The sequence below is a fragment of the Rattus norvegicus genome, chromosome 14, assembly GCF_021556685.1.
Source record: "Rattus norvegicus strain SHRSP/BbbUtx chromosome 14, alternate assembly SHRSP_T2T, whole genome shotgun sequence".
Classification (NCBI taxonomy): Eukaryota; Metazoa; Chordata; class Mammalia; order Rodentia; family Muridae; genus Rattus; species Rattus norvegicus.
In genome coordinates, this window is record NC_141547.1 from 44,950,091 (window position 1) to 44,968,910 (window position 18,820).

At 40.2% G+C, this 18,820-nt stretch overlaps 1 protein-coding gene across 1 annotated transcript in view; it reads right to left on the reverse strand.

The window, feature by feature from the left end:
* Nwd2 (NACHT and WD repeat domain containing 2) overlaps positions 1 to 18,820 on the reverse strand; it is a 191,134-nt gene that overhangs the window by 106,086 nt on the left and 66,228 nt on the right. The window contains 1 exon segment of the mRNA NM_001432794.1: positions 125 to 213. Within this exon segment, the coding sequence (NP_001419723.1) occupies positions 125 to 213 (89 nt within the window).

An 18,820-nucleotide genomic window follows, 5' to 3' on the forward strand; every position in this document is an offset into this window, starting at 1 on the left:
AAGGTATTTGCATTTCTCATGTATGCATTTCTTTTTCCATATTTAAAGACATAAAGACTATCTGGAGCTTAAAAACTGTCTTTTGTAGTGCCCATGTTGTGATGGAAAGCAAGGTGTGTATTACCTGAAATTCCAACCCATAGTTTTCTCTGCAGAATTCTCGAAGTTTTGGATACACAGTTTCTCTTAGTGCCTGCCGTTCTGCTCCTGTATCTGTAACAGAAAACAAACATGTGCCAAATGAGTATGCCAAGGAGTAACTAATAATATAAATGTAATCAAACTGGGGTGCTCAGTTGTGAACTGATGTGATCTTTGGCTGCTAGGCTAATTCCACAGGCATCCATCCACTCGGTCTGTGAAAAAAAATTCATCCATGGATGAATGACAGCTTCAACTGGCAGCTGTGTGTGACCAGTGAGGCTGAGAATTTACAGTTGATTGTTCATGCCCACGTAGGTGTTTATACCAAACTTTTCCACATCCATGCTCCACTGTTTTTGGAGGAAGGAGAAGGAAGTACTTTTGGCCTATCGGATATTTGAGCTTCATATATCACAAGCATTTAAAAATATACAGGTTGGGGTTGGGGATTTAGCTCAGTGGTAGAGTGCTTGCCTAGCAAGCACAAGGCCCTGGGTTCGGTCCCCAGCTCCGAAAAAAAAGAAAAGAAAAAAAAATATACAGGTTGATTGGTTCAGTTACACCCATCTGGACTATACTATTGTTTTCTATAATGTCCAGAAATAATCCAGCATTTTTTACAAAGTGAGATGCAGCATCCACATACTCAGCACAATAAATAGGAATAATTATCACTAAACTACTCCTGGAAAGCACTAATCCCAACTATCAGAGCCCACTGTCTGTGGAGTCACTGGACCAGTAGTTCAACAGATGGCATCCTCCACCCTGGACTTAGGGATGCCATGTTGTATATCAGAAGCAGGAGCTGTTTTTATAAATGCTCTATCACGTAAGAGTTCTGAAATAAAATATTTTTATTCCAGTTATTAGAAATGCAAGAAGTAACAGAGAACCCAAAACAGAACTCCATAAGCATTATGTATTTAATTTTAAACATTTTGAAGAGGAGGGGGCGGAGTATCAAAGCTCTCTGTGTTGCTAGTGCCAAAATTCTGCCATGAGTGGTGACATTCTTGAGATTATGGCTGCCAAGAGTTTGTTGTCTAGCTGACTTCAGTAAACATGAGAACCACAGTGTTCAGGAACTAGGTTAATGGGCTATCTCACGAAAACTATATTATCTGAGAGTACCTCAATTCCAGCTACAATACAAAATATCTGCACATCTCATTTATAACGAAGATAATAACTTAAAAGAATAAATATCCTTGTTATTCTCCAGCACATCTGTCCATGAAAATTCAGCCATATGCTGCTCTGACCTACCGTATTTTCCTACTGTTCTCAAGCCTATTTTGAGAAGCAAATATTCAATCACGGGTCTAAAGTGCAGCTGTAGCTCTGTAGCACGGCAGACGCTGGTGTTTACAGGGAAGCCAGAACCAGAGGAATACAAGGATTTCAGATAATTTGAGACCTGGGAAAATAGAGTCTTTTCCTACCTTAGAGGCAATGTGGTCCAGAGCCTAATGGGGAAGAGAACGTAGGAGGACCATGCTGAGCCAACCCTGTGGTGCCACAGTGTTGCTAGAGACAATATATTGATCTTTTGTATGATCTATATAATCTTGGGATCAGATACCCACTCTCCCTTGGCCTATTTTAAAAGCTGAAAACATTGACTTTATTATAAAGCTGATAATAGTCAATATCTCTGAAAAACCTTAGCCGATTTTAAAAATCAAAGTACTGAAAGGTCATTAAAAAATAAATACCAACTGGGAATGGGGGCCTATACTTGTAATCCCTGCAGTTGAGAGGCCGAAGTGAGTGGATCTCTGTGAGCTCAAGACCAGCATGATCTTTCCTCACAGTGAGTTCTAGGACACCTGGGATGACAAAGAAAGATGCTGTTTCCCAAATTAAAACATAAACAAATGGTACAGTGCATGGAAGTTTGGAGCTATGTTAAATAGGGATCGTTGTCTTAAAATTTGAAAATTGATGTTTGATACATGGAAATAACTATAGTATAATATGAGGAACATGGAACACTCTTATTGTTAATTCTTATTATCCAGTGCTAAGATTTTAATATACCATAGCCAGGAGGAAAAGAGTAGTGTAGGACCTACTCATTAACATTTCTAGGGTTGGGGATTTAGCTCAGCGGTAGAGCACTTGCCTAGCAACTGCAAGGCCCTGGGTTCGGTCCCCAGCTCCAAAAAAAAAGAAAAAACAACAACAACAACAACAACATTTCTTTAGTGTTTATGATAGTATATCAAGTACTTCTGTGTGCATTATCTTAAGTAATTTCTAATGAGGACTCTATGAAAAAGTAACATTATATGTATGTTTTCCTGTGCTTAATTAAAAGAATACAAATGGCAGAAGTGTTGAGAAAGGTGCCACATGTTAGATACCTCTAGGTAGCCAAACTCAGACAAGTTCAGGCAGCCACACCAGGGGTTAGTTTGTTACAATAGCAGAAATAGACACAAGAGAAAACTGTGAATATAGCCTATGCAATAAGTTATGTTATGGTTAAGGGATGTGTGAAATAAAAATTGTTAAAGTTAGAGTTAATCTAGAGACCATTCTTACCATGAATAAGGCCCTGGTTTCAACCTCAGTCCCTCCAACAACAACAGTAAAAAAATATCATTTATAGGACTACTTTCTCCTCTGGAGTCAGCAGGTCTAAATCCAAGCAGAAAGTGGTTATTATCCCTGTAACTATAATACCACTGTGGCACCAGTGGGCATATCTTGCTTGTTATGTTGGCATTACAAACTATAAGCATTTTAGAGTTTGGGAGGGATGTTGATGACTCTTCTCCTCCAACAGCCTGCATAGCACTAGCCTAGGGAAGAGTCTGTCACTGTTGTCTTGGTATATAGACATGATATCACACTGCCATCTAACATTTTCTGTTTATGCACCTGGATTAGTACAGCTCTCAGCCTTGGCCAGAGAAGCTTCCTTTTCTAGTGCAAATAGTTAATGTAGGGATTTCTAATGGGTGAAAGTGCTGGGGAGAAGTGGTTGTTGAGTTTGTGGTCCTCAACAGCACATATACACATCATCTTCTTTTTTTTTTTTTTTTTTCTTTTCTTTTTTTCGGAGCTGGAGACTGAACCCAGGGTCTTGCGCTTGCTAGGCAAGCGCTCTACCACTGAGCTAAATCCCCAACCCCTACACATCATCTTCTATAAGACTTGGGGACATCAGAGAGGGAAGAAAGAGTGCTAGACTCAGAGTTCAGGAAGGGGGGGCAATGAAATGATTATTTTCTTGGCATAATATGACTATTGTACTTATGAGATCAGAGTGCCAGTATCTACCTGCCCATCTGAGACTGGAGTGGTGTCTCAGTGGTTAAGAGCACTTGTTAGTCTTGTAGAACTCCTATGTTTGATTCCCAAGATTCACATGGTTGGTCACAACTGCCCATAACTCAATTTCTAGGGGATCTAGTGACCTCTTCTAACCTCTGTGGGCACCATGCATATATGTGGTACACATACAGACATGTAGGCAACATAATCAGATATATAAAAAAGATTGGGCCCAACATCATTCTATCACAGATTCGGGAGGGACTCACGAGGTTCCACCCATCTCAAGAAACTTTAAGCAGGTAATGTTTGTGCGTGTGTGTGTGTGTGTGTGTGTGTGTGTGTGTGTGTGTGTGTGTATGTGTGAATGTGCATTTGTGTGAATGTTTATGTGATATCCCTTAGTGGTAGCCATTGATACATTTCCCTTGATCAAGAAAATAATCTCCCATCCTTGCTCAGGAAGGCAACCCCAATCAAATACAGTGGGCCATAAACAAATGAAAAAGCCACAATGACAGGAATGAAATGAGAAAAAGAAGAGGTTTGGTGAGAAAAAGAAAGGGAGAGTGAGGAGAAGACAATGGTGGGGACAATGATCAAAGTCAATATATATGTATGCAGTAAGGTTGGGAAAGAATGGAAAATTCTTTTGCCTTTAGAATAGAAGCTGAGCTCTTTCTCATCTGGACTGTGCCAATTCCATATTAGAATTCTCCCAACCTATTTACCACAGGCTCTCCAGACTGATCTTTCCAAGTGTAGCTCAGATCACATGTAGGAATCTACACTCCCTTGGTTGAATACACACACTTTCTCTCTTGCCATATGTTTATCTTTCAATCCTTCCTCTGTTTGTTCCACCCCAGTGCTGGCCTTCACTGTTCCTGAGTTAGACTCCCACACCAGATCTTTGTTTCTGTTGTGACCTGATATGCCTGGTCCTGAGATCAGCTCATGACCCCATACTGTTATTTCAGTGCCAGCTTCAATGGTATCCCCTCAGAGAGAGCACTGACTGCAGAAGCCATGAAGACATCTACTATCGTGTACTTCTTTTCCCAGTACTTGTTCCTGTGCTCCTGCAGGAATGTATGCTCCAGGGACTTTTATTTGCTTCATTCCCTTGCTAGCTCTTCAGTGATTATGAGTGAATGAAAGATCCACCAGTAGTAAAGTAAGTTGATGGGCACTGTGACCCCGCAACTAACCCCAGAACCAGAATGGCTTCCTGGGGGTACTGCTTTACTGTTCTTCGCTGGACTAGTGTAAAAATAAGAGAATGGGAAATTAGGTGAAGTACATGGTGGAATTTAAATATTTGATGTTGCTAGGTAAATGAACAAGTTGAGATACTGATTTCCTTTTCTGATTTGTGAGTTTCTGGTGGGTTACGAATGAATTTTCACTAAGCTATTTTGAATCTTTCTAAATATGTGAAGGAAGTGTGCAACTGAATCTAACAGACATTTCACACTCTTCTATCACCAAATGACTCAATTTTCCTATATTTATGTTAATATATGATGACTGAATCTGAAAATGGAAAAGCAATTAAGATAGGATGGATTAATTATGAGGGTTGATAGATAAGCTGGTTTAATTAAATAAAAAAGCCCTGATTCACACCAACAGCAAATCTGGAAGGTTAGTAATTAAAATTATTTGAATGTCACAGACAGGAAAAATGAACTCACAGAATCTTACATATCAACAGGGACCTCAAAGAGGCAAGGTACTTTTATTTTTTTTTTTCATATATTGTCACTGGGTTTGTTAGACCTCTATTCAGATCCTCAATTCTCTGAAAAGCTACACTTATACTATGACTCCAATAACTATTAGGATTTGAGAAACTGCTTCCTAAATAGTTTCTGGGTGATGTGGGAGCTAATGGAGGCTCATGGGCAGTGTCCGAATTACCCACAAGAAGTACATTAGTGCAGAGAATTATTAACTAAGTCTATGATCTTTGGAACTTGCTGATTTTACCCCAGGAGTTGAGATTAGTTCCAAGGTTTATTGAGTGCTGAAAAGACCATGCTGGACACTTCCGGTTTTTAGCTGGAGCCAGAACCTCGCTGATCCCCACCCACAGCCTACAGCTCTCTGCTCCCAAACCCTGTGTGAGAGAGAGCTCACCACCTGGACAGGTGGGCACTCTTGAGACTGCAGAGCAGGAGAGACCACCAATACTGCCCACGCCTGCACACATCCCTGGTCCAAGAGGAAACTGTATAGGGCCTCTGGGAACCAGAAGATAGGGGCACTCAAGCAGCAGGTCCCCTGCAGTCCAGACACCGCCCAGAACTGAAGAGTCCCGGTCAACAGCTCCCTGCACCCAAATCCCTTAGGAGGGAGAGCTAAACCTTCAGAGGGTAAAACACCCCGGGGAAGCCAGAAGAGACTACCCTCTGCCCACATTTCTGACTCCAGAGGAAAACACCTAACACTATCTGGGACCCCGGTGCACAGGGGCCCCAGGAAAAGGTGGCACAGGCCCTCCTGGTTGTCGCCCTCACAAAGAGCTCAAAAGCAGCCCCCCAGGAGCAACTTCAGCTGTGGGACCACGGGTAAGACCAACTTTTCTGTTCCAAGGGATCTGCCTGGTAGAGTCAGGACAAAAGCCCACAGGAACAGCTGAAGACCAGTAGACAGGAACGACTACACACCTGAAAGTGGAACACTCTGTTCCCATAACTGGCTGAAAGAAAACAGGAAAACAGGTCTACAGCACTCCTGACACACAGGCCTATAAGACAGTCTAGCCACTGTCAGAAATAGCAGAACAAGGTAACACCAGAGACAACCTGATGGCGAGAGGCAAGTGCAGGAACCCAAGAAACAGAAACTAAGACTACATGGCATCATCAGAGCCCAATTTTCCCATCAAAGCAAACACTGAATATCCGAACACACCAGAAAAGCAAGATCTAGATTTAAAATCACAATTGATCACGATGATGGAGGACTTCAAGAAAGACATAAAGAACTCCCTTAGAGAAATGCAGGAAAACATAAATAAACAAGTAGAAGCCTATGGAGAGGAATCACAAAAATCCCTGAAAGAATTCCAGGAAAACACAATCAAACAGGTGAAGGAATTAAAAATGGAAATAGAAGCAATAAAGAAAGAACAAAGGGAGACAACCCTGGATATAGAAAACCAAAGGGAAGAAAAGGAGCCAGAGATACAAGTATCGCCAACAGAATACAAGAGATAGAGAAGAGAATCTCAGGAGCAGAAGATTCCATAGAAATCATAGACACAACTGTCAAAGATAATGTACAACAGAAAAAGCTACTGGTCTGAAACATACAGGAAACCCAGGACTCAATGAGAAGATCAAACCTAAGGATAATAGGTATAGAAGAGAGTGAAGACTTCCAGCTCAAAGGACCAGTAAATATCTTCAACAAAATCATAGAAGAAAACTTCCCTAACCTAAAGAAAGAGATGCCCATAAACATACAAGAAGCCTACAGAACTGCAAATAGATTGGACCAGAAAAGAAACTCCTCCCATCACATAATAGTCAAAACACCAAATGCACAAAATAAAGAAAGAATATTAAAAGTACTAAGGGAAAAAGGTCAAGTAACATATAAAGGCAGACCCATCAAAATCACACCAGACTTCTCGCCAGAGACTATGAAAGCCAGAAGATCCTGGACAGATGTCATACAGACCCTAAGAGAACACAAATGCCAGCCCAGGTTACTGTATCGTGCAAAACTCTGAATTAACATAGATGGAGAAACCAAGATATTTCATGACAAAACCAAATTTACACAATATCTTTCTACAAATCCAGCACTACAAAAGGTAATAAATGGTAAAGCCCAACATAAGGAGGCGAGCTACACCCTAGAAAAAGCAAGAAACTAATCGTCTTGGCAACAAAACAAAGAGAAGAAAAGCACACAAACATAACCTCACATCCAAATATGAATATAACAGGAAGCAATAATCACTATTCCTTAATATCTCTCAATATCAATGGTGTCAACTCCCCAATAAAAAGATATAGATTAACAAACTGAATATGCAATGAGGACCCTGCATTCTGCTGCCTACAGGAAACACACCTCAGAGACAAAGACAGACCTTAGAGTGAAAGGCTGAAAAACAACTTTCCAAGCAGATGGTCTGAAGAAGCAAACTGGAGTAGCCGTTCTAATATCGAATAAAATAGATTTTCAACTAAAAGTCATCAAAAAAGATAAGGAAGGACACTTCATATTCATCAAAGGCAAAATCCACCACGATAAACTCTCAATCCTAAATATCTGTGCTCCAAATAACAGGGCACCTACATACATAAAAGAAACCTTACTAAAGCTCAAAGCACATATTGCACCTCACACAATAATAGTAGGAGATTTCAACACCCCACTCTCATCAATGGACAGATCATGGAAACAGAAATTAAACAGAGGCGTAGACAGGCTAAGAGAAGTCAGGAACCAAATGGACTTTACCGATAGAACATTCTCTCCTAAAACAAAAGGATATACCTTCTTCTCACCACCTCATGGTACTTTCTCCAAAATTCACCATAAAATTGGTCATAAAACAGGCCTTCACAGATACAGAAAGATAGAAATAATCCCATGTGTCCTATCAGACCACCACGTTTTAAAGCTGGTCTTCAATAATAATAAGGGAAGAATGCCCACATATACATGGAAGTTGAACAATGCTGTATTCAATGATAATCTGGTCAAGGAAGAAATAAAGAAAGAAATTAAAGACTTCTTAGAATTTAATGAAAATGAAGGTACAACGTACCCAAACTTATGGGACACAATGAAAGCTGTGCTAAGAGGAAAACTCATAGCTCTGAGTGCCTGCAGAAAGAAACAGGAGAGAGCATATATCAGCAGCTTGACAGTACACCTAAAAGCTCTAGAACAAAAAGAAGCAGATACATCCAGGAGGAGTACAAGGCAGGAAATAATCAAACTCCGAGCAGAAATCAACCAAGTAGAAACCAAAAGGACTATACAAAGAATCAACAGAACCAAAAAAAAAAAAAAAGAATCAACAGAACCAAAACTTGGTTTTTGAGAAAATCAACAGGATAGATAAACCCTTAGCCAGACTAATGAGAGCACACAGAGACTGTGTCCAAATTAACAAAATCAGAAATGAAAAGGGAGACATAACTACAGAATCAGAGGAAATTAAAAAAATCATCAGATCTTACAACAAAAGAATATATTATACAAAAGTTGAAAATCTGCAGGAAATGGACAATTTCCTAGACAGATACCAGGTACCAAAGTTAAATCAGGAATAGATAAACCATTTAAACTACCCCATAACTCCTAAGGAAATAGAAGCAGTCATTTAAGGTCTCCCAACCAAAAAGAGCCCATGTCCAGATGGGTTCAGTGCAGAATTCTATCAGACCTTCATAGAAGATCTCATACCAATAGTATCCAAACTATTCCACAAACTTGAAACAGATGGAACTCTTCCGAATTCCTTCTATGAAGCTACAATTACTCTTATACCTAAACCACACACAGACCCAACAAAGAAAGAGAACTTCAGACCAATTTCCCTCATGAATATCGACACAAAAATATTCAATAAAATTCTTGCAAACCAAATTCAAGAGCACATCTAAACAATAATCCATCATGATCAAGTAGGCTTCATCCCAGGCATGAGGACGGATTAATATACGGAAAACCATCAACCTGATCCATTATATAATCAAACTGAAAGAACAATACCACATGATCATTTCGTTAGATGCTGAGAAAGTATTTGACAAAATTCAACACCCCTTCATGTTAAAAGTCCTGGAAAGAATAAGAATTCAAGGCCCATACCTAAACATAGTAAAAGCCGTATATAGCAAACCAGTAGCTAACATTAAACTAAATGGAGAGAAACTTGAAGCAATCCCACTAAAATCATGTACTAGACAAGGCTGCCCACTCTCTCCCTACTTATTCAGTATACTTCTCGAAGTTCTAGTCAGAGTAATCAGACAACAAAAGGAGGTCAAAGGGATATAGATTGGCAATGAAGAAGTCAAAATATCACTATTTGCAGATGATATGATAGTATATTTAAGTGATCCCAAAAGTTCCACCAGAGAACTACTAAAGCTGATAAACACCTTCAGCAAAGTGGCTGGGTATAAAATTAACTCAAATAAATCATTAGACTTCCTCTGCACAAAGAGAAACAAGCCGAGAAAGAAATTAGGGAAACAACACCCTTCATAATAGTCCCAAATAACACAAAATTCCTTGGTGTGACTTTAACCAAACAAGTAAAAGCTCTGTACGATAAGAAGTTCAAGTCTCTGAAGAAAGAAATTGAAGAAGACCTCAGAAGATGGAAAGATCTCCCATGCTCATGGATTGGCAGGATTAATAGAGTAAAAATGGCCATTTAACCAAAAGCGATCTACAGATTCAATGCAATCCCCATCAAAATCCTAATCTAATTCTTCAGAGAGTTAGACAGAAAAATTTGCAAATTCATTTGGAATAACAAAAACCCAGGATAGCTAAAACTATTCTCGACAATAAAAGGACTTCTGGGGGAATCACTATCCCTGAACTCAAGCAGTATTACAGAGCAATATTGATAAAAACTGAATGGTATTGTTACAGAGATAGATAGATAGACCAGTGGAATAGAATTGAAGACCCAGAAATGAATCCACACACCTATGGTCACTTGATTTTTGACAAAGGAGCCAAAACCATCCCATGGAAAAAAGATAACATTTTCTGCAAATGGTGCTGGTTCAACTGGAGGTCAACATGTAGAAGAATGCAGATCGATCCATGCTTATCACCCTGTACAAAGCTTAAATCCAAGTGGATCAAGGACCTCTACATTAAAGCAGATACATGGAAACTAATAGAAGAAAAAATGGGGAAGCATCTCGAACACATGGGCACTGGAGAAAATTTCCTGAACCGAACACCAATGGCTTATGCTCTAAGATCAAGAATCGACAAATGGAATCTCATAAAACTGCAAAGCTTCTGTAAGGCAAAGGACACTGTTGTTTGGAGAAAACGGCAACCAACATTGGGAAAAGATCTTGTCCAATTCTACAACTGATAGAGGGCTTATATCCAAAATATACAAAGAACCCAAGAAGTTAGATTGCAGGGAGACAAATAACCCTATTAAAAAATGGGGTTCAGAGCTAAACAAAGAATTCACAGCTGAGGAATGTCGAATGGCTGAGAAACGCCTAAAGAAATGTTCAACATCTTTAGTCATAAGGGAAATGCAAATCAAAACAACCTTGAGATTTCACCTCACACCAGTGAGAATGGCTAAGATCAAAAACTCAGGTGACAGCAGATGCTGGCTAGGATGTGGAGAAAGAGGAACATTCTTCCATTGTTGGTGGGATTGCAGACTGTTACAACAATTCTCGAAATCATTCTGGAGGTTCCTCAGAAAATTGGACATTGAACTACCTGAGGACCCAGCTATACCTCTCTTTTGTATATACCTAAAAGATGCCCCAACATATAACAAAGACACATTCTCCACTATTCATAGCAGCCTTATTTATAATAGCCAGAAGCTGGAAAGAACCCAGATGCCCTTCCACAGAGGGATGGATACAGAAAATATGGTACATCTACGCAATGGAATATTACTCAGCTCTCAAAAACAATGAGTTTATGAAATTCATAGGCAAATGGATCATAGTGGAAAATATCATCCTGAGTGATGTAACCCAATCACAGAAAAACACACATGGTATGCACTCATTGATAAGTGGCTATTAGCCCAAATGCTTGAAGTGCCCTAGATGCGCAGAGCACATGAAACTCAAGAGGGATGACCAAAATGCGATTGCTTCACTCCTTCTTTAAAAGGGGAACAACAATATCCTTGGCAGGGAATAGGGAGGCAAAGTTTAAAACAGAGGCAGAAGGAACACCCATTCAGAGCCTGCTCCACATGTGGCCCATACATATACAGCCACCAAACTAGATAAATGGACGAAGCAAAGAAGTGCAGGCTGACAGGAACTGGATGTAGATCTCTCCTGAGAGACACAGCCAGAATACAGCAAATACATAGGCGAATGCCAGCAGCAAACCACTGAACTGCGAAGGGGAGCCCTGTTGAAGGAATCAGAGAAAGGACTGGAAGAGCTTGAAGGGGTTCGAGACCCCATATGAACAACAATGCCAACCAACCTGGGCTTCCAGGGACTAAGCACTACCGAAAGACTATACATGGAGTGACCCTGGGCTCCAACCTCATAGGTAACAATGAATAGCCTAGTAAGAGCACCAATGGAAGGGGAAACCCTTGGTCTTGCCATGACTGTACCCCCAGTGAACGTGATTGTTGGGGGGAGGACTATAATGGGGGGAGGATTGGGAGGGGAACACCTATATAGAAGGGGAGCGGGAGGGCTTAGGGGGATGTTGGCCTGGTACCTGGGACAGGGAATAACAATGGAAATGTAAATAAGAAATACCCAAGTTAATAAAGATGAAAAAAAAAAAAGAAAAAGAAAAAAAGAAAAAGAAAAAAAGAAAAGACCATGCTGGATGAGAACTTCACATAGTGCCTGCTTCACCAAGACCTGAGTCTAAGGGCATTAGATCAAGTTATTTTTTCCAACGTTGCCTGAGTGCCGAATATCTGTTTATGATGCATCACACTTCCTGATCCAAGAGTGACCTGGCTCTAACATTTCTGGGTGTGAGGATTCTACCACTGCATCACTAATACTTTCCTAGCCCTAAGCTTCTGTACATAGCTTGTCACTTGGATTGTATCCTAGCTTTTTAGTCAGTGACTCTTTATATAATTTTACACAGCTGTTGGAACTGTTATTTCTTATGCATTAGCTTTCTCAAGTACTGTTTCTTCTTGATGGCCTTCTGATAAGTCCTTTGTACCCAATCAGTCACTAAGCCTCTCCTGTCCCACTGTTAACACAATGTGTCAATTTTGTGCCATAAATGTCTTCTGAATGTGATCCATTTCTCCCTCTTTCAACCTGAAGTGTCCAAAGCCTGTTCGTGTAAACTGTCACCCGCCTTTCATACATCACTTTCTGATGCAGTGTAAAATAATAAGAGTTAAAGTTTAAGAGGAAAAAACAAACAAACAATAGTTTGATCATCAAGGACCTTGGTGAGCATCAGTGGTCTAGAGGCAGAAGATTCAGTTGCTTAGCAGTCAGAAATACGTCTTCTCATTGACTTAAATCTTCTATTACAATTTACATGTGTCTTCTAGACACATTTTTATGCTACTTGACCTGGAGTTCTGTTCTCCCACAAGCCACTTTCTCCACTCAGAAGTGTGGATCTATTGCACACACTCTCTTTGTGTGGCTAGCTCTTATAAATAGCAGTCAAAGACAACACTGTTACTCCTTGCAAGAGTCAGACAGACCTTCTCCACGATACCCACTCTGTTCACTCTTGTATGACATCACTTACTGATCTCTTGTAATTTATTATAATTAATATTTTTAGTTAATTCCTCCACTAAACTGTGAATTCAAAGGCAGGGAGTTTCTCGTATACTCTCAGATTATGGCAAGTAAGGCAGATTTCAAGGATAATCAATATTTGACAAATAATGACACAAATAAATTTTATTATAATAAGACTATTAAAACAAATTAATTTTACGAAATTTTAGCACAGATCAAAATCCCATGTTATTTCTAATTAATATTAGGTTACAGTGATGGTATCATTAATCATTTGTGAATCTGGGCTGATAAGACAAAGTAGATGGTACTATGACTCCATGAGGAGTACAGGGGTATCCTCTTTCTAATAAGTGATAACTGCACTTGACAGAGTTATCAAACCAGTTTCAAATTTGGTAATTCGACAAAAGAAACACCTACAAGCTGAAAGGAAGAAACATTAGGCACAGAATGGTTTAGTCCCTGGGAGCGCTGGGAGTTCTGGTTAGTTGGTATTGTTGTTCTATATGAATCTGTGTATAGAACTCAGATGGAGTATCTATATGTTTTAAGGAATATAGAACTGCTGTGTTTTAGACAGTGTTTCCACACAGGCTCTTGTGTGAAAGGTTTTGTTCCTAATTGAAGACTTATTAATATAACATACAACTGTTTGCCATCTATAAGAGATGAACTTTGGGTTCAAAAAACACAAGTTGAAAGTAAAATTAGCTCTTTTCTCTTCTTTTTCTCGCCCCTTCCCCTTGTCTTGTTCTCCCATTAAATCTCTCTATGTGGAAAAAAAGAAAGGAAACTAAATGGAAAAGATGCCTGATGTTCAGATCTAAGAGCGGATTGGACTGTCTGAACCTGAAGTGGAAATCTCTGATTTCCTCGGAGACTCCGTGGTGTCATGTGTTTGTGTTTGTGTTTGTGTTTTTTTGTTTTTTAGTGGATATTTTTTAAAATTTACATTTCAAATGTTAGCCCCTTTCCTGGTTTCACCTTCGGAAACTCCCTATCCCACCCCATTTCTTCTTGCTTCTCTGAGGGTGCTCCCCTCCACCCACACCCTCCCACCTTACCACCCTGGCATTCCCCTACACTGGGGAATTGAGCCTTCATAGGACCAAGGGGCTCTCCTCTCATTGATGCCAGACAAAGCCATCTTCTGCTACATATGTGGCTGGAGTCATGGGTCTGCTCCATGTGTACTCTTTGGTTTAGTCCCTGGGAGCTCTGGGAGGTCTGGTTGGTTGGTATTGTTGTTCTTCCTATTGGGTTGCAAACCCCTTTAGCTCCTTCATTGCTTTCTCTAAATCCTCCATTGGGAACCCTGTTCTCAGTCCAATGGCTAGCTCTGTATTTGTCAGGCTGGTGGAGTCTCAGATGACAGCTATATCAGGCTCCTGTCAGCATGTACTTCTTGGTATTCGAAATAATATCTGGGTTTGGTGACTGTATGTGGGATGGATCCCTGGAAGCTGTCTTTTGAGAGTATGTTTTGCTGAGGCAGACACTTGAGCAGTTGTATGATGTTTGGAAAGAGTACAAGTAGAACTCAAGAGTGAATGACACTCTTGCATTGATTCACTTTGCAAAGTTTTGCTTGTCTTTGCTGACAGTGCTCTTGCATTGGTTTGCCTTGCAACATTTTTTTGGTCTTCACTGATCTTCACTTGTGACTTTGTTAGAGAAATGCACCAAAAAGCTTCTTGAGGTATCCTGGCTGCTTTTTGCTGCTTCTTGGACCCATGCCAATTTGGCGGAGCCTCATGGTTTCTTTTGGCTCGAGCTGCTGCTACTGATGCATGTTTGGTATTTGCCAATTGGTCTGGACTGTCACTACTGATTTGTGTTTGATGTTTTGTAATAGACTGCTGATATCCTGATAGCGAAGTTTGTAATTGACCCAAAGAACTACTTCTAAACACACTGTATCCTATTAACCATCTTTCTCACCTACCCTTGTTTGGAGGACTAGAAGAGAAGTTGAAGCATTTAAGAACCCCTATTAAAGTAGGTTGCAAAGGATTGCCCTATCTGGCATCAATGGGACATGGGTACCTTGGTCCTGTGGGAGCTTGATGCCCCAGCGTAGGGGAATGCTAGGGCAGTGAGGTGGGAGTGGCTGGGTGGGAGGGGGAGCATCCTCATAGAAGCAGGGGGGAGGGGACATGGGATGGGGGTTTGTGGAGGGAACAACAGGAAGGGAGATAACATTTGAAATGTATATAAATAAAATAACCAATCCCCCCCCCCAATAAAGTAGGGTTTGAAAAGTCTAGGCCTACACGGACCATTAAAACAGGCTTTGATAAATACTACTAGAGATAAAAGGATCTGTGACTTAGTAACCATACTGTATATACATTTGCAGAGAGAATTTGAAAATATCTAAGCTATAAAAACTAGGCTCAGTAGGTAAAGGGGCTTGTAGCCAAGTCAGCTGACCTGAAGTTGATATCCTAATGCCAACATATAGGAAGGAGAACTGACTCTGTAGAGTTGACCTCTGACCTTCACACACACATGCTGTGACAGCAGTAGAAGCGTGTGTGTGTGTGTGTGTGTGTGTGTGTGTGTGTGTGTGTATTAAAAGTGAATTTAAAAAACTTAAAAGTATAAAGCAAAAATCTGAAGAATTAAGAGAAGAAACTAATGTTTTGATAACAGTCTGGTAGCTTGGTAACTTCAATGTCTGACTCTTAATAGTTGGTGACAAAAACTGAATTAAGAGTCAACATGGCTAGAGAAGATTAGTGTCATTGTATCCAGAAATGTGACCTGACATTTGTAGACGATTATGAAGCAACTGGCACTCATGTAATCCAGAAGATACTCAAGGACAGCATATTCCTGTCTGGTACGCACAGATCATTTCCCATGGTGCCCATATGCTACATCACAAACAAGCCTCATAAATTTAACAGTATTGAAATCACAGAAAGTACATCCTCCAAGCATAATTAAATTAGAAATTAACAGCTCAGACTCTGGGGAAAGTTGGAAATTAAACAAAAACACTTCTTACATGCCAATAAACTTTTGAAGTAATTTTTTTTCTTTTCTTTCTTTTTTTTTCAGAGCTGGGGACCGAACCCAGTACCTTGCACTTGCTAGGCAAGCGCTCTACCACTGAGCTAAATCCCCAATCCCTTGAAGTACTTGATATTAGTACCCACAAGTCAAAGAGAGAAGCACACGATAAGCTCCACATTTTGAACTCAGTGAAATGGAAGTGTACACCAAAGGTTATGAAAAGCAGAGAAAATAATGTTCAGAGAATAAAAAATTAGAACTTTGAACTACACCAGAAATGTAAAATCTAGAATCAGTAATGTTGGTGTGCATCTTAGGAAGTATAAAAAAGAAAGCAAACTGGCTCAAAGCTGAAAGAGTGGTAGATCAGGGAAACAAGACAGAGATGATGTGATGTGGCTTATAAGGTGATATCTTAGGTTTACTATTGCTGTGATAAAACATGGTCATCCAATCCAGCTGGGGAGGAAAGGGTTTATTTAATTATCCAAGGAAGTCAGGACAGGAACTCAAGCAGAAAGAAACATGGAGGAAGGAGCTGATGCAGAGGTCATGGAGGGGTGCTGCTTAATGTAGCCATTGCAGTTCATGTCTAAATGAAATTTATTTAATACATTGGCTTCCTCCTAAAGGAACACCAAAGCCTTCTCTCATTTAGAGACACTACACAAGCCTGTAGCACACTGTGCAAACCACAGACTTGCCAGCATAAAAATATCAAAACTATTTTTCAAAAAGAACAGCACGAAAAGCAGAGCCATGTCCTCACCACAGCTGGGAATACACATTCCAGGAGACTAACATTCTCCAGCGCTCTATAACATTATTGTGAATAACCCTGAAAGCATCAGTATTGATAATGAAGTATTTGACCAGTATAGATTTTGGTGTTACAAATACACACAGAAAAAAATTACTTTGTATCTGTGAATATGTGCAAGTGTGGATATTTTCAGGGTCTCCAAGAGTTGAAGGTCTAGGTTTTTATCAGTTGCCTGACAGGGGTACTAGAAACTAAACTGTAGATCCTCTCTCATAAGATCAACAAACTCTCTTACCGAGCCATCTTTCCAATCCTCTGTTACTTTATCTTTTATAGACACAAACTCATAAGTATAAAAACCCATGAATTCTGAATGTTAACTTTATATTTAAAAGTTCAAGAACATATTCTTTCAACCAAGGAAATTAAAAACTTTACAGTATAATAAAATAAAATTTAATTGATGAGTACCAGGGTTGTCCTAAGAGGAAAAATACTATTGAAATCAAGTTATAGATTTGAAAGTTTGCCCCAGAAAGGCCTTGGAGATATCTGAAAGTTGTGGAGTCTGGGAAGACCAAGCCAGTGTAATAGAAGTTTCTAGGTTTACTGGTAATGGTGCAGCTCATTGATTCATGAGCAGGGCACAGGGAAAGCTGGATTCTTTGTCCAATCCATAATACAAAGGATGTCAGTGTAAGGAAGAAGGGCAGAGTCATAGCTAAAAAACCAGGCACAGATCAAAGTATGACTTGCCATCTTGGTGTGGAGTCCTAAGCACATGTGTGGAGCTGAGGGGCAATATCAGATTGTTCTCCATGAGACAGCCCCAATTGAAATGTGAGGAAAATGTGCCACAGTAAAAGCTTTTCAGATGGTTGGGTTCCTTTGTGAGACGTCTGCTGCCTGGAGATGCACAAAGATGTAGAGTATAAGGCTGTCTACTGGAATTAAAGTTCTTTTTTTTCCCTTGGTTTTTTTTCTCTTTTTTTCCTCCATCTTTATTAAATTGAGTATTTCTTATTTACATTTCAATTGTTATTCCCTTTCCTGGTTTCCATGCCAACATCCCCCTAACCCCTCCCTCTCCCCTTCTATATAGGTGTTCCCCCCCCCATCCTCCCCCCATTACCGCCCTCCCCCCAACAATCACGTTCACTGGGGGTTCAGTCTTGGCAGGACCAAGGGCTTCCCCTTCCACTGGTGCCCTTACTAAGCTATTCATTGCTACCTATGAGGTTGGAGCCCAGGGTCAGTCCATGTATAGTCTTTGGGTAGTGGCTTAGTCCCTGAAAGCTCTGGTTGGTTGGCATTGTTGTTCAAATGGAGTCTCAAGCCCCTTCAAGCTCTTTCAGTCCTTTCTAAGATTCCTTCAACGGGGGTCCCGTTCTCAGTTCAGTGGTTTAATGATGGCATTCTGCTATGTATTTGCTGTATTCTGGCTGTGTCTCTCAGGAGAGATCTACATCATCCATCTTGTCTAATTGGGTGCCTGTATATGTATGGGCCACATGTGGGGCAGGCTCTGAATGGGTGTTCCTTCTGCCTCTGTTCTAAACTTTGTCTCCCTATTCCCAGCCAAGGGTATTGTTGTTCCCCTTTTAAAGAAGAAGTGAAGCATTCACATTTTGGTCATCCTTCTTGAGTTTCATGTGTTCTGTGCATGTAGGGTAATTTGAGCATTTGGGCTAATATCCACTTATCAATGAGTGCATACCATGTGTGTTTTTCTGTGATTGGGTTACCTCACTCAGGATGATATTTTCCAGTTCCATCCATTTGCCTATGAGTTTCATAAACTCATTGTTTTTGATAGCTGAGTAATATTCTGTTGTGTAGATGTGCCACATTTTCTGTATCTATTCCTCTGTTGAAGGGCATCTGGGTTCTTTCCAGCTTCTGGCTATTATAAATAAGGCTGCTATGAACATAGTGGAGCACTTGTCTTTGTTATATGTTGGGGCATCTTTTGTTTATATACCTAAGAGATGTATAGCTGGGTCCTCAGGTAGTTCAATGTTTAATTTCCTGAGGAACCTCCAGACTGATTTCCAGAATGGTTGTACCACAGTCTGCAATCCCACCAACAATGGAGGAGTGTTCCTCTTTCTTCACATCCTCGCCAGCATTTGCTGTCACCTGA